Consider the following 14,179-nt stretch of genomic DNA (forward strand, 5'->3'; position numbering starts at 1 on the left):
GGGGGGGGGGGGGGGGAGGGGCTGCTTGACTTTCCTTTGTAAAGCTATGTGATCTGGCATGGGAAGCAGCCAAGAAGTGCTACGGAGGCTCTACACACATCTAATTTACAAAGCTAACCCCTATATAGTTCTGTCAAAACAAGGAGTCTCAATCCTTATTCCTTGTCTCCATCTTCACCCAGGCTAGCGGGCAGAGAGGAGACTCAAGGACTACCGTCTCAATCACTTCCGACTTTGCTCGTCTTTGGTTGATCTCAAAGTATGATCAAGATCAATTTTGAGATACATGTTATATCCATTCTCCATTAGGGAAGGATTGGAAGACCAACTATGCACTCCATGACCTCAAATAGTAACGATATTCAACAGATGGCTGTTATCGCACTACATTTCTACACATTAATAAATGCTTAGAAGTATGTATTGTATCAAATTTATCCTTAATTGATCTGAGTCCTATATAGGAGCTAAAGTATTAATCATGGAGATCAGTGTTCGATTTGAAGTCGAAAGCAAAGAGAGGTTGCACAAGTGAACATTCAAGAATCAAGCAACATACCCAAGATTTGATAATACAGTGTGAGTTGTGTAAAAGAATATGACATACAAATAAGTGTAAACAACAGAAACACGATCGGATAATGTACTCGATATAGATACTCATCTTAGCAAGCTTGACACATATTCTACAAGAAGATGAAGAATTTTCCCTCTGTTAGCTCACTTCTTCAACACACTGCAGAGGAAGTAGACTCTATTAGAACTTCAAAATGCTTTTTCCATGGTCAACCAAAAAAGAAACAAAACAACTTCTGCTAACATATCAACGGTTTTGAGATATAATTACATGATAAAATCTCTCTAAATAAAGGAAATGGTTCTGGCTAGATGAACCATGACACCTCCATCCTTTGTTCTGACAGGGTCCTCCTTATCTTTTATAACCAGTGTATAAGGGGTTATTCCTTGCGACCTAGCGGACACCTCCAAAGACAAGGGTACTTATCTTAAGACCGTTCCCCAGGAGAGTATTTTGATTCTCATTCACCATCACAACCCAAAAGAGGATCCCAATTGATTGCACATTTGACAAGAAGCCAAGCATATCAAATTACAACTAACCAATACCTACAGAGATCCAGGCTTCTTTATTCTTTCCAAAAGCATTTTCCTTGAATAATTTTGATAAGTAACTTAATCCACGCCAAACATCAGTTTACTAATGAAAGAAAGAAAGAGGAGGGAGGGAGAAAGAAGGAGAGTAGAGAAATATTACAACTACTTTTTTTCCTTCACAACATGAATCTTTTTCTTTCTTTCTTTTCTCATTTTTCTTCTTCTTTATTTTTTATTTTTTTATTTTTGTAAAGAGACCAAGCTTTCTTGGAGAAAAATGAAAGAATGTACAAGGGCAATCAAAAAAAATTAGCCCAACAAAAAAAGACTCAAATCCAACAAAATCAAACCAAGGTCATAGTTACAAAAAGGCCTAGCGACCAAAGCTCACTAGGAGGTAATGAACTTCACCGTCTACCAAACCTCATCACACAAGTTCTCCATCTCTCTAAAATTCTATTTTTCCTCTCTAGCCAAACAGCCCATAAAATAGCATATGTGAGATTCATTATGCGAAGGAAATAGTAAAACATTGCACAAGATTATAATTGTCACTCTTTTTTAGGGGGCAAGGAGGTAGAAGGTACAAACTTACTTGTATAAATAGGCAGCAATACCCAAGATTATACACAACAAAATGATATCAATGCAGAAATTTCTGCTGGACCTTAGCTGTAGCAAATAAAACCCACATTAGATACACATACAAACGTCCTACAAATATACATATAAATCAAGGTATTGTGCATGCACAAGGATAAGCACATATGTGCACAGGGATATACACTTCAGGAACCGACAACAAAGGTTAAATAATGAAGATTAGAGGAACAAAGCAAAACCTGGTTAACTGTGTCCCTTAATCTAACGTTGGTGTTCTTAAGGTCAGATGCAGCCTTGTCCACCTGACATGATTCAAAAGGTAATTTTGGTGATGATTATAAACATGAATATCGAGACTGCAAGTACATATATACATATATGTATGAATAAATAAAGATACAAATACCTTAGTGTCAATCTCGTCCATCAAAGGAACTTGCCTGTCTATTTCCTGCAAATAACATGCGACAGTCACTATCAACTAATATACTGATAATGAAAAAAAAAACGGGGCATAGAAGATAAATAACCTCATTCATATCATGCGCCATGTTCTTCAGAGTATCCAACCCCTCTGATATCATGTCTAATCCTTGATCCTGCATGTGCGCAAAACAAGGGGTTTAAACCACAGCCATTGACCAGTAAGCATGCAGCCTTCGTTCTTGAATAAAGAGACTACACTATACATATAGTTTACCTGCTTCATTTTCCGCATTTCATACTCTTGTCTGAATTGACTCGACTCCTCAGTGTGTTGGAAGTACTCATTATCAAATCGCCCATCTTTTATCAATTCAAATGTGCAGGTCAAAAATACGATTAATGCAAGGTACTCGCAACTAAAAGTAAAAAGAAATTTTCACAACAATGGTTGATCGAAATTCAGCTAGATTTAAAGCATCACCCGAGTCAAATTTGATTTCAGCACGTGAAGTTGAGGAGTTCCAACCCCCATTCTTCTTTGAGGAAGAAGTAGTTCCATCTGGTATAGCTTGAATCCTATCCGGCAATGCAAGCACCAAATCATTTCTAGTGGTAAGATCTTCAGTTGATAGTCCTTTAACCTGTAAATAGATTATGTGACCATCCGATGCAACATATAGGAAGAAGCAACACAATTCAAATCCAGTCGCTCAACTTCAACAAGAGTATAAAAATTCCAAAACCATCCTAAATGCAGAATGAATTTAGGAAACTAATCGATTCATCACAATACTCTCATCAATTCATAGGAAACATCCAGGGTTAAGCTGGAATTTGAGCAATGAAAGTGAAATTTCAAACAAAATCAGTGAAGACAGTGAATACAAACCCTCTTTACAGCTAATCTCTGCAACTTGGGGATCTCCTCTAGTAATCGAGCCTTGGTATGACGAATCTCCGCATTCAACGCCACAACCGATGCCCTATTCTTCTCTCTGGAAGCATCCTCCGCTTTCTACACAACAAAATAGCTCCTAAAATAGAATCCAATCCTCCACGCCGACAAAGTAAAATGCAAAATCATCTACGAATCACTAAAAATGACGATTCAACCACTGAATTAAATCTAGATCAGAAAAGCAACAAGCAACCAATATGATAACCTTCATTTCCCTATCCAGCAACAGAACGAGTAGGAACTGAGAAATTGACTGAGGGATCAGTGTCAAACCTGGAGAGCGGCTTCAATGTCGGCTTCGACGGTGTCATAGAGTCGAGCGAAAGCATCGTCACCAGAGACATTGAGATCTCTCTGCTTCTCTACATCATATTTGTCGTACTTCTGGCAGATCGCGTCTACTCTGGTCAAAAGGTCGATCACACTCATCTTCGATTATTCGCCTCCGTGCTTCGATAGGGTTTCCGGTGAGCTTCAACGGTGAACGCGGTTCCGAATATCTACAAAAGTTGTGCGCCAGTGCCAGTACCGCCGCTGATTGAACAAAATTCCCGCTGATTGTTCTACTCACCGAGGCAAACTTTCAGTTTAAAAGCTTTAAATTTATGATAAAATTACGACTATATTCTCACAAAACAAACAAACAAATAAAACTCTCAAATTTTAAGCTTCCATTTTTATGTCTAATTTTAAAAATCAACAAAATCGTGGAATTTGCTATGAAAAACTACCCCATTAATTAATACCCGATTAAACAATAAATCTAAAATTTCATATAAAAACAAATAACAATTCCCTTTTATCCTCTAATTTCAGGTCGAGAAGGGCAGCCCAAACTTGTGAAGCCCACAGCAAAGTGGCCCATTTCATTTTTCAGGCCGGAAGTTACCTTACCATGAAGGCCCAAAATGGAAAGAAAAAGTATAGCCACTAAATTGATTAACAGATAATAAAAACACATTAAATAATTTTGTTTTATGATTTTCCTTCCATATATCTCTTCAAAAAATAATTTTTAAAGAAATTTTACCTATAAAAAAATAAAAAAGTAACTCATCTCAAATTCAGAGGTAGTAAGGTATAAAATAAAATTTTAAAAGATTGGGCTTGAGAACTCATTTTAAAAGTAACTCATCCTCCAATATTCGTTTAATTTTTGATTGGGCTTGAGAACTCATTCCTTCTTGTTTCATTTCCACCGCAACTCTGCGTTCACTTCCATGGCTTCTTTTATATCCCAATCTTTGTTTCCCTCCCACTCTTTGCTCTTCCATGGCTATCAACAACACAACCACTTCATGTCTTGTTTCAGCCATGGATCGCCTTTGGCACCACCAAATCATTCTTTCCTCTTCGCATCCTTTCACTTCCCATCTCCACCCAACTTTTCCTTTCTCAAACTTCCCTTCTTCCCTTTCCTCCGACCGCATCTCCCTCGACGACGCCTCCCTCCTCTCCCATGTAACCCTTCTCCCTCGTGCGCTCTACTAAAAGTGATTTTGATGTTTGTTTTGTATAGGAAGATGATGGTATCAATGGAGACAAATATAAACAAGATGGAAAGGAAGAGTCAATGCAAGAAAGTGTCAGTGATCCTGAATTTACAAGTGAGTTGAATTATTATTACTATCATACATAAACTTTGAAACCCAATTAATAAAATGTGGAGAATTGTTGTGTGCAGTGAGGAACAAATTGAACAAATCTATGAGTTGTAAAAGCTTGGGGGAGTTGGAGCTGGAGGAAGTTAAAGGGTTTATGGATTTAGGGTTTCAATTTAGGACAGAAAATTTGAGCCCTCAAATGCTGAAGTTGGTACCTGGTTTGCAGAGGTTTAAAGCTCGAATGGACAAACAAAATCTCGACGACGTAGATGAAAACGATGACGATAAGAAAAGAGATATAGCAAGACCGTATCTTTCAGAGGCATGGACAATAAACCGACCAAACTCCCCTCTTTTAAACCTCAGGATGCCAAAACTTTCTTCAACCACTGACATGAAGAAACACCTAAGATCTTGGGCTACAACTGTTGCAATTGAAATTCAATAAGAAAATTTTAACACTTATTTTTTATTTTTTTATTTATTTTTAAACAATTTTGTTATTTTGTTAATTTTATATATATATATAAAGTTCAACGAGATCGAACCATCAATTTTTAAGATGCATACGTCCAAAAGAACATATAAAAATAAAGAATTATCGTGTTTAATAACACTATTTATAATATTTTTAAATTTTACGTTATCTGATTTAGTTTAAAACATAATCAAAATCCGTACAGTTTTCAAATTTTTTTTTTTTTAATTTTCTAAAAGAATTATATTTATGTCTACCGACCCTTTTTCTTTTTTTGTTGGAAAAATTAGTCCAATAATGAATTTTTTTTATTAGATTTTGGGCCTGGTGACTTGCATCGCTTATAATGGGCCTGATGGTTGCCTACCTTAAAATGGGCCTGACTGCTTGGAAAGCCCAGGCGTTGGAAATAATGGGCCTTATATGGTGTCGAACCTTTTATTTATTTAATAATTTTTGAAAGCTACCTTAATAAATAAATAATTTTAATTCTTTGAAATATATGGGATTGATTTATCTTCAAGATTACGTTTCCATTTAAACAAAAAACAAGAAAATCACTCATAATAAATAAATATATATTTATTTATTTATTTATTTATATTATCCATCAGCGAATATGGATACATTTTTTTAGTGAGAAGCAAAAGATAAAGCTTATAAGAAATTAAAAGAGAGGGAGAAAATCAAGCAAAAGTCAAACTTGATGTAAAAATAAATAAATTAATAAAAATACCCAAAGCTCCGTTAATACCCTTTGATTTTTTTTAAAAATAGTTTTTAAAATATTCTTAGATAATTAAAATATAAAAAAATAGCATTAACTCTTTTAAAATTTATTAAAAAATTCAATTTTTTTACTATTAATATATGGACGAAATGGAATATCTAAACTTCATAAATTATCTCCAAACTTTTTTTATTTTTTTTTTCTAAAAGCTTATGAGTATTAATGTTAGTTTAAAAGTTTATGGTAAACGTGGTATTAATGCTCCGTCCATATATTAATGGTAAAAGTTTTTTAATTTGTTTTTAAGAAGTTCGCAACTGTTAATTAATTTTTTAAATAATTTTAAAAGTGTTTTTAATTTTTTTTAAATAAAAGAATATTAATGAAATTTTCACAGTTATAAATATTTAAAACAAAATATTAATAGTTTGATCGAGCATTGATATTTTTTTAAAATTTAAAAATAATAAATAATAAATAATTTTATTAATTTAAAACTCTTAATACTTAAATATATGGATAGAGTGTAAAATGTTTCACAATGGTTTTTTTTTTGTTTTTTTTTTTCATGTCTTTAACGTAACCAGAAAAAAAAAACTTCTGAAATTAAAACATATAACTCCAAATATTTGACTAAAATTTTAAAAATTAATTTATATAAAATATAAATTCATAAATTATTAGAGAAGTTTGCAGTCAAATTACAATCCAGCGATTCTGTACTATATCCAATAAAAAATAATAAAAATGCAATTTAAAATCTCTAAATTTATTTGAAACAATTTTATATTCGGGAAAGGTTGAATTTTTCTTCAATAATTAAATAATAAAAAAGAAACCCCCAAAAATGACCAAGTTGGATAGCTTCCAACTCATACTGCCCGCGATCCCATCCCTATTTCCAATTATTGATGCATTAAAAATACAAAATAATAATAATAATAATAATTTCTCTTTACAGAATTTAAATAATTTGACATTATAAATACAAACTTAGAATTGGAACACGTGGCACATAATAAGAGCCTTTTTATTATTTTTTTTTCACTTAAACACTTTTATAAATATATTTCCAATCAAAATATTTATTATCTTACATTATAAAAATAATTAAATGCTTAGAATAACATAATTTCCTCTCATTCCCTGTTCATAATCTACCTTTAATTACTCAAATTCGCAAATGATTAAGATAATTAAAAAGAATAATCAAATAAAAATAAATAAATAAGAACTTTGAAACGCATGTGCCAACCGAACTTTTTAATATTATTTATTGAAACTCTGTCAAGTTTCCATTGACTTGGTTAGGCACGCATAATTAACGTACCCTATGTATTTATTTTTAAATTTATATTAAAAATTTAATTATTCAAGTTGGATAATGATTTAGCGATAATCCTCAACCACAATATATACTTTTATTTAATATATATATTAAACCACATTTCAAATTAAAATTTAAGTATAATAATAACATCTTAATTTTATTTTATTTTTGTGTACCATTTAAAAAAAATCGATTCAATTTGATTATTTTTTAAGTAGGGCCCACCGCTGGGTGGTGGCGTGTGGTCAAAGAAAGTGGCGTATAATGGGAAGGGGACTTCCATTCCACACACTTTCAATTATAAATATTAGGTTAAGAATAAGAAATAGAGGTGAGATAAAAAGTCGAAAATAAGAAATAGAGGTGAGATAGAAAGTCGAATGTTTATTAATGTTTGCAATCTTTTACCAATTAACTAAATCTTGAAAATGAGATAAAATATGCTATCGATCAAATCCTAAAATAAAATACGAATATCTAAGATAGATTTCATAACTAATTATTATAATATATTTTCTAAAAATTATACCTTAATATAATAAAATTGAGATTTAAATTTTATTTTAGCCAAAAATATATATATATATATATTACATGTTAATTACGGCTTTGAAATTTACTTACCACATTAATTTTCCACTGCAATTGACTTTGACATTCTCATTGATGGTGGAGTAACCATCAAAGTCGTTGAAATAAAACAATTTTTAATTCTTTAATTAATTAATTTAATTAACCATCTGAGATTCCCCTACATAAAAAATATAATAATAATGTTGACAAAAACAATTATCAAAAATCAAGTGGAATAAAATTTATAATTATCATGATAATTACAAAAATAAAATTTATCGCGTCGGCCGTGACCCAATATAAATGCACAAACACAAAAATAAATAAAAATAATAATAAAATAAAAGCCTATGCTCCTTCTTCTACCACTATAAAAAGGACCATAAAAATGGTTGCTCATCAAAAACCAGGAAGCTTCAAGAGCTCGACAATGGCGGCCAAGAACCATTTGAGCCTTCTTCTTCTCCTCCTTCTGCAGCTCTTTTATTCAGGTTCAATTTTTTATTTTCTTTCTTTTTTTAACGAAAAATGATAATGTTATTTAATTTAATATGATCCAATTTTGTAAATTTGAAAATAGGAAGGGGCGAACTGCAAATGAATTATTATGCTAAAAGTTGCCCAAAAGCTGAAGAAATTATAAAACAGCAAGTTGCCGATCTCTACTATGAACATGGAAACACTGCCGTTTCGTGGCTCAGAAATCTCTTCCATGATTGCATTGTTAAGGTAATTAATTAACTCAGTATTTTAATTATTCTTACAATTTATTCCTAACCTATTTAATTTATATATTTTTTAAAATTAATAATTTGACGTAATGTCGTAGTCTTGTGATGCATCTCTACTGTTGGAAACGGTGATGGGAGTGGAATCAGAGAAGGATTCAGAGCGAAGTTTTGGGATGAGAAATTTCAAATACGTAAATAAGATCAAAGCTGCTGTTGAACAAGAATGCCCTCTCACTGTATCTTGTGCTGACATTGTTGCGCTATCGGCTCAATATGGCATAATCATGGTATGTTACGAACGGTTTATAAAATTTCGAGGGAAATATTAATATATGATTAATTATTTGAAATGGGTTGGATTTGATGTACAGTTAAAAGGGCCTGAAATCGAGTTGAAAACGGGGAGAAGAGACAGCAAAGTGAGCTATTCCCATCTTGTTGAAGCATATGTTCCCAGGCACAATGAATCTCTTGTAAATGTTCTCTCCCTCTTTAGCTCCATCGGAATTGATACCGAAGCAGCGGTCGCTCTTTTAGGTTCGTTTATGTTCTCGAACCGTTTGATTTTTTTTTTTTTCTTTCAATGAGTTATAAGTTTAGTTCATTAACTTTGAAATGACGTAATTCAGGAGCTCACTCGGTCGGGCGAGTTCACTGTGTGAACTTAGTGGAGAGGCTATATCCAAGCGTGGATCCAACCCTCGACCCCGAGTACGCGAAATACTTGAAAGGTCGATGCCCGACGCCAAATCCAGACCCGAAAGCAGTATTGTATTCGAGAAATGATCGGGAGACGCCGATGATTCTGGATAATATGTACTACAGTAATATACTGAATCACAAGGGATTGCTCATAGTGGACCAAGAATTGGCTTCTAATCCTCTTACGCTCCCCTACGTTAAGAAATTTGCAGCTGATAATCAATATTTCCATGCTCAATTCTCAAGGGGAATTCGTTTGCTGTCGGAAAACAATCCCCTCACCGGAGATGAAGGAGAGATTAGGAAAGATTGTCGGTTTGTTAATTAATCTCAATTTAACATAATTGAGGTAAAAAAGTGTATTGTGATGTAAACTTTTCCCGTTCCAACAAAAGGAAATGTTTAAAAACTATCTTGCTAAAGGAATGAAATTGTTATGAAATAAGGGGTACATAGATAAATAGTAAAAAATTGTGGACTAATCTAAAAATTTAACATTGACCAACTGTTTGACTTTGGTACATGAGGCGGAAATTAATTAATAATTTTTTTTTTCTTAAAGAAAAGAAAGCTTTGGAATAAAAAAAAAAAAAAAGAAAAAAAAAAACACATCGAATAATTCGTATTTGTTAATGCTTAAAAGATAAAACAGTGATTCTTACGTTAAAAATAATGGGCTTTCGAAAGGCCTTCAAAAGCACTCCATTAAAAAGTGGAAAAAAAATGAACCAACCTGGACCGTCCGATCAAACTTAGTCAAGATTCACATAATTAGAGGTCCCGTGCGTTGTTTACTACCCGTGGGGCCCGCATCGATTTGAAAATCCTCGTCAGCACCATACTTCTCGAGATTTCCTCCTGATCCTCTACGGTCAGCACCACCAACAACCATGATACGCTCATCATCAAATCCAACCGCAAACCAAACAAATCGGGACCCTACATGTGAAAAAGAGTGAAATAAATCGAACGGTGGCCCACGTGCTCACGAGCTAAAAATAGTTATGTATGACGTGGCAATAAAACGACAGCGTTTCAGTAGTCCATTCGCCTAGTCATTAGTCACCTATAAGTAGAAATTTGATAGAAAAAAACAAATCGAGCAGATCTGTTTGGGTTTGACTTTTTTGTCCCTTTTCTTTTTCTTTTCCTCTTTTCTCAAATTTCATTTATTTTATTGATTAAATTTTTTAATTTTTTTTTTAATTTTATTTCCAATTAGGACCAAATAAATATACTTCGAGGACCAATAGGATAATTATTTTTTAAATAACTAAAAAATATAATTAATGCTTTCTAAAAATATTTATCTATTTATTTTAGATTAGATGTTTAAATTCTCATTCTTATCGATTTATTTAATATATTTTAAATATAAAATTGAAAATTTTAATTTAATAATTTCCTTGCAAAAACTTAAAATCATCATTTTAATAAAGAGAACTTTGTCATGACTTTCAAATCATCATGTGGAGCCCGAAACTTTTGTGTTTTGAGATGTGCAATTATGGCTACTTTCGAAAAAAATTGGGGTAATATTTTAATCATAAAATGCACAAAATACTATAAAAATTATATATATTTTTTATTACATTATAAAAATACATCATTAAAGCTTAGCTAACCATTTTTAAGTTTTGATTTAATAAATTCATGAACTTAAAAATATATATTAAATTTTGAAGGGAAAAAATTGCACTTTTGTTTATAATAAGTTACTAAATTTGTAGTGGTTTTGCCAAATCAGAAGATGACATGGAGAACGCAACGATGCCACCGAATAAAAGGCGGCCACGTGGGTTGGAAGATAAAAGCGTGGAATCACTCGCCGTTGGAGGCACGTGCGACAAAAGACGTGAAAAGAAGAAAAAAGGGGAAACAAAGCTTGCTTTATCATCGAAAATGGACCGTTGTGGATGGACACGTGTCGCAACGGCAATCCACTTGTCTTCTTCACTCTCTCTTTGGATTCTCTTAGTATTCCTTGTTTGTATTCTGAGGTTTAGTCTGTTTTTTAAGCCCAAGAAATTCCATTATTCTCTCTCTCTCTCTAGCCCGTGATTTGTTCATCGTCTTCTTCAATTACACTCTGGCCGATAAGGAAAAACCAGAGATGGGTCTGAAGAACAGAGCTTAATCTCAATAATGTTGAATTTCTCTCCCATTTCCTCTGTAATTTCCTTCACAATACTTCTTTTTTCCTTTTCCAGTACTGCCTTTTTCGATTTCTCTACCACCGCCGTCTCCGCCGCCGAATTTGACTTCGGAACCGTCGCCCTCAGCAGTTTAAAGCTTCTCGGCGATGCCCACTTGAACAACGGGAGCGTCAGACTCACACGAGACCTCGCCGTCCCAAATTCAGGCGCCGGCAGAGTCCTCTACGCCAAACCCATCAGATTCCGGCAGCCGGGGATTAATTATCTCGCCAGTTTCTCCACATTTTTTTCTTTCTCCATCACTAATCTCAACCCGTCGTCGATCGGTGGCGGTTTGGCGTTTCTAATCTCGCCGGACGATGAGACGCTCGGTGGTGCCGGTGGGTTTTTGGGGCTGGCCGACGAAAGGGGATTGGGATTCGTGGCGGTGGAATTCGACACGTTGATGGATGTCGAATTTAAGGACATTAATGGGAACCATGTCGGATTGGATCTGAACGACATGGTTTCGTTACAGGTTAAAGATCTGGACGGAATTGGAATCGATCTCAAAAGTGGGGATACGGTAAATTCGTGGATCGAATACGACGGGTCGGCTCGGATCTTCAAAATCTTCGTTTCGTATTCGAATTTGAAACCGACAGAACCCCTAATGTCGTTCAATCTCGATCTCGACCCGTATTTGAACGATTTTATGTACGTCGGATTTTCCGGTTCCACACAGGGGAGTACGGAAGTTCACAGTGTGGACTGGTGGAGCTTTACGTCGTCGTTTGACTCGAATTCCCCACCCGGGTCGGTTCCGCCGCCGCCAACGACGACGCTGATGAACCCAACGGCGAATGTCGTCCGGTCAACGCCGCCGTCACAACCTCCGTCGGGTTCAGATTCCAACACCCAAAAGAATACCAACTCTCCGTCCTGCCACAATGGACTATGCAAGCAAGGTGCCGGCGCGGTGGTTGGAGTTGTGACGGCGGGGGCGTTTGTTCTAGCATTATTCGCCGGCGGGTTGATTTGGGTATACTCCAAAAAGATTAAGCGGGTTAAAAAATCGGACTCCCTCGCTTCAGAAATCATCAAAACGCCTAAGGAATTCACTTACAAGGAGCTGAAAATCGCCACCAAAGGCTTCAGCTCGAACAGAATCATTGGCCATGGCGCTTTTGGGACTGTTTATAAAGGGATTCTGCCGGAGACCGGCGACATTGTAGCGGTGAAACGGTGTAGCCATAGTACACAAGGGAAAAATGAATTCCTGTCTGAACTTTCTATCATCGGAACTCTCCGCCACCGGAATTTGGTCCGTCTTCAAGGATGGTGTCACGAGAAAGGCGAAATTTTACTCGTTTACGATTTAATGCCTAATGGGAGTTTAGATAAAGCTCTGTTCGAGGCCAGTACGCCGCTGCCGTGGTCTCACCGGAAAAAAATCCTTCTCGGCGTCTCCTCTGCTTTAGCCTATTTGCATCAAGAATGTGAAAATCAGGTCATTCACAGAGACGTTAAAACCAGTAATATAATGTTAGACGAAGGATTCAATGCCCGTTTAGGCGATTTCGGGTTGGCCCGACAAGTGGAGCACGATAAATCGCCGGACGCCACAGTCGCCGCTGGCACAATGGGATACTTAGCGCCGGAATATCTCCTCACCGGACGGGCGACCGAAAAAACCGACGTGTTCAGCTTCGGCGCGGTTGTTCTCGAAGTCGCCAGTGGCAGACGACCGATCGAGAAAGAGAGCGGCGCCGGAAAATTTGGCGTCAACAGTAATTTAGTCGACTGGGTTTGGAGTTTACACCGGGAAGGACGGCTGTTGGCGGCGGCCGATGGGAGACTCGGTGGGGAGTTTGAAGAATCAGAGATGAGGAAAGTTTTGTTAGTTGGGTTGGCTTGTTCTCACCCGGATCCGATGACCCGACCCACAATGAGAGGCGTAGTGCAAATGTTAATCGGCGATTCAGAGATTCCGATCGTCCCTCGGTCTAAGCCATCGACAAGCTTCAGTACCGCTCATTTGCTTCTCACTTTACAAGATAGCGTGTCCGATCTGAACGATATGATCGCCATTTCCACTTCCTCGTCCGACCACAGCTTCAAGGGCGAGGATTCGATCTCACTGGAGGATCGGACGGCGGGAAGTCCATCAATTGTTTGAATCATTTTCCACTCAATACGGTACATATATTTTCACAGAATTAAATGATTATATTTTTCAATCTTATCCAATATTTTTTTAATTAATGTACGACACAATAACCAGGCATCAGCATCCAAGTGAGATGGTGGGGCCCACCTTCTTTTTTCTTTTTTTTTCTTTTCCACTTTTAGAGTTGTGGGTGGATGTTGCTTTCAAATGAAAATAATAATAATAATTAGGTTTTTAGTTTATTTATTAGGATTATTATTAGGTTGGGTGAATCAAATTTTAATGGATACAGACTTTTTCCCCCTTATTTTTAATCATTTAATAATAGTTATTATTAGTCCTTCTCAATATATCTTTTTACTGAAATTTTAATTAGTTTTAACGGCGGTGTTTTATTTTTCAAACAAAAATTAATCAAGGCAATTAATGATAAATCTACCCATCATATATATATATATATATATATATATATATTAAGAATTAGATATAAAAAATATCTTATTTGGTAATGAGGCTAACAATAACAGTATGTACTGAATTTGAGCTATTTTAATTTATCATCACACACACAGAATTCCTAAACAAAAGTAATAAGTAAAATAGTAATTTGATTTGCCACGTGT

General features: G+C 35.2%; 4 protein-coding genes across 4 annotated transcripts; 3 read left to right on the top strand and 1 right to left on the bottom strand.

Moving 5' to 3' along the window:
- Positions 1–523: 523 nt before the first annotated feature.
- LOC111442467 (syntaxin-71-like) lies at positions 524–3,736 on the bottom strand. Its single transcript, XM_023079915.1, has 9 exons — positions 3,377–3,736; positions 3,035–3,160; positions 2,627–2,786; positions 2,420–2,505; positions 2,250–2,318; positions 2,126–2,170; positions 1,959–2,021; positions 1,712–1,788; positions 524–736 (listed from the first exon to the last, which is right to left on the bottom strand). The coding sequence occupies exons 1-9, from the start codon at positions 3,530–3,532 to the stop codon at positions 721–723; spliced, it is 798 nt and encodes a 265-aa protein (XP_022935683.1). The 5' UTR covers positions 3,533–3,736; the 3' UTR covers positions 524–720.
- A 510-nt stretch (positions 3,737–4,246) lies between these two features.
- LOC111442189 lies at positions 4,247–5,186 on the top strand. The gene is made up of 3 exons (XM_023079484.1): positions 4,247–4,564; positions 4,623–4,710; positions 4,788–5,186. The coding sequence occupies exons 1-3, from the start codon at positions 4,376–4,378 to the stop codon at positions 5,153–5,155; spliced, it is 645 nt and encodes a 214-aa protein (XP_022935252.1). The 5' UTR covers positions 4,247–4,375; the 3' UTR covers positions 5,156–5,186.
- Positions 5,187–8,195: 3,009 nt separating this feature from the next.
- LOC111441472 (peroxidase 21-like) lies at positions 8,196–9,702 on the top strand. Its single transcript, XM_023078485.1, has 5 exons — positions 8,196–8,309; positions 8,399–8,547; positions 8,648–8,836; positions 8,921–9,086; positions 9,179–9,702. The coding sequence occupies exons 1-5, from the start codon at positions 8,207–8,209 to the stop codon at positions 9,577–9,579; spliced, it is 1,008 nt and encodes a 335-aa protein (XP_022934253.1). The 5' UTR covers positions 8,196–8,206; the 3' UTR covers positions 9,580–9,702.
- A 1,306-nt stretch (positions 9,703–11,008) lies between these two features.
- LOC111442313 (L-type lectin-domain containing receptor kinase VIII.1-like) lies at positions 11,009–13,805 on the top strand. The gene is made up of 2 exons (XM_023079671.1): positions 11,009–13,585; positions 13,671–13,805. The coding sequence occupies exon 1, from the start codon at positions 11,397–11,399 to the stop codon at positions 13,563–13,565; it is 2,169 nt and encodes a 722-aa protein (XP_022935439.1). The 5' UTR covers positions 11,009–11,396; the 3' UTR covers positions 13,566–13,585; positions 13,671–13,805.
- The last annotated feature ends 374 nt before the right edge of the window (positions 13,806–14,179 follow it).

The sequence above is a fragment of the Cucurbita moschata genome, unplaced genomic scaffold (assembly GCF_002738365.1).
Source record: "Cucurbita moschata cultivar Rifu unplaced genomic scaffold, Cmos_1.0 Cmo_Scf00004, whole genome shotgun sequence".
Classification (NCBI taxonomy): domain Eukaryota; kingdom Viridiplantae; phylum Streptophyta; class Magnoliopsida; order Cucurbitales; family Cucurbitaceae; genus Cucurbita; species Cucurbita moschata.